This window comes from Leucopleurus acutus (genome assembly GCF_964270905.1).
Source record: "Leucopleurus acutus genome assembly, chromosome: 15".
Classification (NCBI taxonomy): Eukaryota; Metazoa; Chordata; class Mammalia; order Artiodactyla; family Delphinidae; genus Leucopleurus; species Leucopleurus acutus.
The window spans coordinates 50,944,764-50,951,820 of record NC_139157.1 but is presented as its reverse complement, the minus strand read 5'-3'; the positions used below and the strand labels follow the sequence as shown (position 1 = coordinate 50,951,820).

General features: G+C 41.2%; 1 protein-coding gene across 1 annotated transcript; it reads right to left on the bottom strand.

The window, feature by feature from the left end:
• Positions 1–4,310: 4,310 nt before the first annotated feature.
• Positions 4,311–6,075, bottom strand: LOC309971947 (nuclear transcription factor Y subunit alpha-like). Its single transcript, XM_082855384.1, has one exon. The coding sequence runs from the start codon at positions 5,937–5,939 to the stop codon at positions 5,094–5,096; it is 846 nt and encodes a 281-aa protein (XP_082711510.1). The 5' UTR covers positions 5,940–6,075; the 3' UTR covers positions 4,311–5,093.
• Positions 6,076–7,057: the final 982 nt, after the last annotated feature.

Below are 7,057 nucleotides of genomic sequence, written 5' to 3'. Positions count from 1 at the left end.
AGAACAATGATATGAATCATATAAATCACTAAATAAGCGGTCTTAAGTAATGTAAGGAGAACTATAATTGCAATTAGAGTTCAAAGAAAAGAGAGATGAGTGGGGCTCGAACAGTCTAGAAAGATCCATTGAAGTGGGATTTGACCTTGACGCAGAGAACAGACAAATGTGCATTCACTTGGGGAAAACTTGGGTTAATTTTCTGGACTCTGATTCCACCTGAGTCACAATGCTATTTTCCAGATGCATAGTCAAGTCCCCTTCCAACTTCCCTTCCACAGTCTGCATGGCAGGCGAGGTTTTCATCACCGTTAGAGCAGAGGGGGGCTTCACAAAGAGCAGTGTAATCTGAGTGCTGATGAGGCCAACAGGTTTGATTCTGAAGATTGTTATTGCTGCCAGGCTATAACCTAGACATATAAATGTACTGCTTCAAATGTTCCATCAGGAGAATCGGCTGGGGAGCACTAATCCTAAGTGAAACCATCTTGATTACAAAGGAAGGAATGACAACACCATATTGCTTAACTGCTGAACCTTACAATGAAACACAAAGTGGCATTAACGTTCTCTGCCTGTAATGCTGCAGTTTAAGCAGTTAATCTTATTTTAGCTGAATGGCATGTTCATTACAGCAAATAAGTAGGTAATGTGTGGGATTACTGAACGGAAAGATAAATTAAACCAGTTATGGTTATAATGTTGATTTTATTTTAACTGTCTGATTTAACTTGGTATTTTTCAAGAGTCAGATCTAATATACACTCATTTAGCAGAGATTAAGCAGATGGGACTCTTGCCCAGAAAAGGTATTATATGCAACTTAAGATGCTACTTTTAAGGGCAGCAATCCAGGACACTCAATACTGGCTCTAGCCTGGAATCTTCAGTGCTTAAACTGGAGGGGTCCTGAATGGTAAGATAGCACTTCTCTCTTTCCATTAAATAGTTATGTTTTCACCATTTATGCTTTTCAAGGGCAGCTGAAGGACTTTTCTTCAAGGTCTCAAACATCCTTCTCTGTGGACCTGCTACAAAACAGTGTGTAGCTCAGGAATGTATTTTATCTTGTTTACATGTGCTTTCTTCAAACAAGTGTTACCCTGACTCCAAAAACCCTTCATCGAACTACAGGTACAAGAGGAAAAAGAGATATAGTCCCTGAACTGGAAAGGATTACAATCTAGTCAGGAGAGGAGGGATAATAATCTCAAACATAAGGAACCTAGGAAACAATGTGAGAGGGTGTCTAATCAAGTGCCGAATTGCACAGTGCAATTGAGCAGAGTATGGAGTACTAGATACTGGGCGCGGCACTGGAGGCTCTTCATATACCTAATCTCATTTAATTTGCACAATAATCTTGTGAGGCCAGTATTATTACCTCCTATTTGTCCAAGGAAGGGGAAGTAAATTGCCTGTCCAAGGAAGGGAAAAAGCAGGAGTTTAAACCCAGGTCTAATTCTAAAGGCCTCGTTTTTTCCTTTATGACAAGCTGCTTTCTTAAATATGAAGAGTCAAGAGCAGAAGAAAATCATAAAAGATGTCATGAAAGGAGTGGAATTGGATCTGAGTCAGAATACACCTTCAATCCAACTTAAAAACAAAAAAATTCTTTACCAGTACCCACTTGATAATCAATTTTACTTCCAGAAACAGCCTAAAGAAATAACCTTCTTTCTACATAATACAACGACCTTAAAACATTTTAACTCCAAGAATCCTCTTTTGATTTTTATGCCATTGTTATGTGTTTTCATTATATATATGTTAATCCCACAGGGCATTATTGTTGTATAGTCAATAATTATTCAGATTTATTTATCTATTTTATCCATTTTGTGCCTTTGGGTTTCCACCTAAGTTCATTTTATTTCTGCCTGAAGAATGATCTTTAGTATTCCCTTTAATGCAGGCCTTGCTTGTGATAATTCTCTCAGACTTTATGCCCAGATATGCCTTATTCCCCTTTCAATTTGAAAACACATTTTTGCTGGGCATAGAATTCTAGATTGTCAGTTACTTTCTTTCAGCCCTTTGAAAATACTCCGTTTACCTTCCCGCTTTCATTATTTCTCTTGAGAAGCTAACAATAAGTTTAATTATTGCTCTCATGAAGGTAATGTCTTTTTTCTCTAGCTGTATGTATGTATGATTCTCTCCTTGGTTTTCATTTACTATGAATGTGACTAGGTTTTTGGGTTTGTTTTAAATCCTTTTTGGGCTTCTTAATTTGTGACAATGTTTTTCACCAGTTTGGGAATATTCTCAGCTATTATCTTTTCAAAAATTGTTTCTGTTCCATTTTTCTCTCTCCTTTGCTTCAGGGACTCTAAACACACTTATATTAAATCTTCTCACGATATCCCCTATACCTCTTACACACCCCACCCCCATTTGTATTTACAAACTTTTTTCTCTGCAGGTTTCCTTCTGGAGATATTCTTCTAATTTATTCTTTTTTTTTTTTTTAAGCATTTTATTTTAAAAAATAACAATTGAAATGACATCAATGATCAATCACCTGTGCTCCCCCTACAGCTGAGGGAAAAAACCTTCTGTATAGTTGAGTCCCAAAGGAAAATCAAGACATTATTACCAGGCACCCATTAGCCAGAAAAATGCTGTTGGTCCAGTGGTATAGACACTGACATGTTCAATGTACCAGTGCAATTAAAATATATATTTACAATTATCCTGCGAAAAAAAGCACTCAAGAAGTGAACTATGCATTAAACCAGTTATTCACTCATCCATTCACTCTTTTTGCATCTATGAAGCCATCACTAGTCACAAGGACAAATGAATAAAAGAACTTCTAGTAACAAAAGAATCCAAACCTCACCCCCACTTTGTGGGTTATTATGTGCTAAAATGACCACAATAAAAGGGCCATGAGCTACCTGAAATGGCAATGACAAAATGACAACTGAAGCATTTCAAATAAAACCAAACTCAAACTCATGAAAACAAAAATCCGCAACAATGTGAGGTTGGTATTACTATGTACAAACTTACAGACACAAATAAATAGCATTTTAGAACTGTTGTTGGCTTAAGTACTAGAAATTAGGTCTGAGGAATTTCTTTCTGAACTCTGCATCTTGACAGTTCCTAAACAAACCAAAGGATATAAACTCTTCATTGTTTTTAGTAATCTATCATCTGAAGAACTTGGGGCTTACTGAATAAAGTTAACACCTGAAACTCACATAAAGAGCCAGAAGTTTCTAGTGAGCCCACAGGTCAACCCTGCCTAACATCTGCAAGCCAGGACAGATGACTAGATTCAAGGGACTAGGGAGATACTTCACTTCCTGCTTTCTTTGCATAGCTCTGTACCTCTATTTTGTACCACTACAGTGATTTCCCTTTGTGATGTTTTCTTTAGAGGGTTTAATTTCTTTTCCTTCTTAATACAGCTAGAGTGAAATCAAAGAAAGAGCCAATCTCTACTCTTGGTATTTAAATCAAACCCAAATGTTCTTCAAAAGGATTGTTTTCCTTCTTTGTTTCCAAGAAAACAGCAACTCTTCTGAAATATCATCTTAGTTCTCCCAGGGTTCCACGTTTAGAAAAGAAACAGATTACTGAGGCACAATCCACTCTGGGAGTTGTGGTCCTGTTCCTGACCCTGCAGGAATCTCTATTTCCAGTCCGCAGTTTATCCCCAGAACATGGATGCAATGTGAAAACCTTTCCGCACAATGCCTACGGAGAAAAGGGGAAACAAACGGAAACTGGCACCAAAGAATCAGCTGCCATGGGAAGAATGAGAATGCTCGCTCTCCAGGGCCAGCACAAAGCGCAGGAGTGAAGCCAACATACATCTCGAGCTCTAGTAGGCAAACCTGGACTATGTCCAGGATAGCTTGATTGAACAGTGCTTTCCAGAAATTGTCAAGGACCAAATCTCAGACTTTTCCCTTTCCGTGCTTGTTAAAAGGTTATAGTATAAATGTAAATTATTCTCTTCATCTTAATGATCCATCCTAGGTATCCATCCACTGGTGAATCGTGCTATGACAACATCAGAGTATATATACTACCCTTTGTCCTTCTAGACGGAAACAAACATGAACCTTTCTATTCCCCAAATGCTGTCACAAAGCCTGTGATTGAAAATCTCTAGTTCTGCTCTGTTAAGGAGTTACTACAAATGTCCTCAGCACTTCGGCACAGAAGTTCTATAATTTTGTTCTCTACTTAGGAAAGGCAGTGTCAAGACCCAGCACACTCTAAGTTGTCTTAAAAGTAACCACAGCAAGAACTACAGTCCATATGACAGACAAGCAGACCACAACTTGTCAAAGCTAAGAGATTCAGCTATATTTTTAGTGCTTGAGTCTTTTATCAGTCTATCCCCAGAGTTAGTTTCTTCTTGGCTGGAGTCCAAAAATACCAACCTATCATCTGGGTAGAAGGGATTCTTATTATTACCACAGATTAGATGCATGTATCTCAGAGAATTTATTGTTTCCATATCATGAGATGAAGCTTCCTTGCCTGGAAACCATCTCTGAATACAAAGTGTCCATTAGTCAGCCTGAGATCCCCCATCAGAGGGATGGGTGCTGTTTGGAATCCATGGGAAGAAGTGGGCTGCAGCTTCCCTGACTGCAGTTTAGGTTGAGAAGGTCGTTCTCCTCTGCTGAGATGGCTGGCTGGCATTACCAGTCAACATTAAGTGCTAGGTGTGGTACTGCTGGGCTGGCATGGGTCCCCGGCATCATCCCAATCCATGAAATGTCAATGTCACCAACAGTCTGAAATAAGTCCTGACTGAAAGGGTGAGTCAAAGGCTTGCAACTTCAATTTGCCAGACATCCTTGCAATTATAATACTAAGCCACTTATTAAAAACTAAGTGGTTTCTGTCCTGTAGAAAAGGGCAGAATGTAATCGTCAGTGTCCCATTGGAAGAGGTGATCAGTTTCCTTGGAACAGTGGGAAACAGTGCGAGGAACATGACCTTAATCAGTTCCGTCACATGGCCTGGGGTTAGGACACTCGGATGATCTGTGTCATAGCCTCTTCATCTGCTTGATTTGGATCCTGCATATGGGGACTATCTTTTTCCTTTGGAGAGAAAAATCATCCACCTTCACCACGCTTCCGTGCCATGGCATGACGGTGCCGAGACTCATGCAGGTATTTCCTTCTTTCCTTTGGAATTTTCCCTTCTGCCTCTAATTTAGCCCGGGCTTGCCTCCTCTTAAGTATACGGTGGTACTGTTTGGCATTCACATAGAGAGGCTCTTCTTCAAGCATCTCTGCCCCAGGGAGAGGGATTCTCTGGATAGCAGGCACAGAGCCAGCACCAGGTACCATCATGACCATCCCTCCTGAGTTGACCACATTGCCTGCCACTGGTAGTGTCACAGTGACAGTCCCTTGCCCACTGCTGGTTGTGTTGGTATTGGCTCCGGTCTGAACAATCTGTGCTCCTGCCAAACTGGCTGCAGGGATGGTGATCATGCCTTGCTGGAGAATGGTGCCATCTGCGTTAACTGGCTGATAGACGATGGTCTGCCCCTCGGCAGTCTGTGCCACTTGCTGCCCCTGGACAGCAATCTGCTGTTGCGTCTGCGTCTGGCCAGCAGTGACGGCTGTCTGGGGCTGCTGGATGATGATCTGCTGGGTCTGGCCCTGCTGGCCCTGTACCTGCACAGCCTGCCCACCCTGGATCTGGATCTGTCCAGGTGGGACCAACTGTATCTGCTGCAAGCCCTGTGTCCCAGATACAGGTACTTGCATGATGGTTTGACCTTGTCCACCAGGAACAGCCTGGACCATGATGGGTTGGCCAGTTGATGTGATTAACTGGCCTCCACTGACTTGTACCATTAATGGCTGCCCCTGGACCTGCTGCTGAATCTGTCCAGCCTGTACAACAATCTGCTCTGTTGAACTATTGCTGTTTGCTGTATACTGTTCCATCGTCCCTCCAAGTTAGAGTCTTGACCACAGTGATTTTCACTCTGGAGATCCTAGAAGACTTCAGGATGCACTCCTTGGAAACATGGGGGAGGTACAGCTGTATATAAGCAAAATGTAGATAAATCTTTCCCCAAACTTTTCTCCAGGCCTTCATGAATTCTTCATAACATAAGATGAACTGTGATAGTTTCTATTCTATTGTAAAAAATTACCAGCATTGGCCCACTAAATTGACTTCACAACTCAACAAACAGGTTCTGATCTGTGTTTGATAAAAGACTAGAGAACAAAGGGCTGTCCAGCTTCCCCATCATCCAAAAGGTTCTGGATTGCAGTTCCTAACTTGCTTCTTAATCTCCACTAATGATGTACCACCTGTCAGACACCGTCCGTGCCTCGCTCCCCCGGTTCGCTGCCCGCGCTGATTCTAATTTATTCTTAATCATCTCTTCAACCATGTCTTATTGGTTATAAAACCCTTCCACTGAGTTTATTTCAGCTACTATATTTTTTGGTTTGGGATTTAGTTCCTATTTATGTTTTCCATCCTTATCAACCTTGCTTTTTTTGTTTCATCTCTTTACCCGTTAAACAAATTGCACAGCAATTTGCTGTCAAGAAAAAACTTGACAACAGAGAAGCAACCAATGAGCTCCAGTCCCACTTAGGATATAGAAAAACAAGAAGGTCTGCTCCAACAAACTATGTTTCTTTGGGCAGAGTACAGAAGGAAGAGTAGCAGCCAAAACAGTAAGAGGAAAAACCCGAAATTTTAACAAATGCTTAAAGACAAAGTATGGGCCAGTGTGACAGCTTAGAATCTCCAGGAGGCACAGATACAAGAAGAGTCTGCCCTCACTTGCCAGCTCTTTTCTATAGGCCTCCACTGGGTGTTCATAAGAAAAATGGGGGATAGATCAGGAAAACTGAAAGAGCCACCCTTTGGTGACACAGGCATGCAGATAACAACCATCTGGCACTGGGGTAAAGGCATGAAACCCATGTTCTTTTATACAAAGAAAGAGCCATTTGCCACTAGCGGAGTGGTACAAAACCTTCCTGTTCCCTGGTTCCAGGAAAAGGCTGTGGTAGAGAAGTTGAAGGAAAAAGCATCAGAT

Coding starts and splice junctions, on each gene's coding strand:
- LOC309971947 (XM_082855384.1), bottom strand. CDS start 5,939: ATGGAACAGTATACAGCAAACAGCAATAGTTCAACAGAGCAGATTGTT.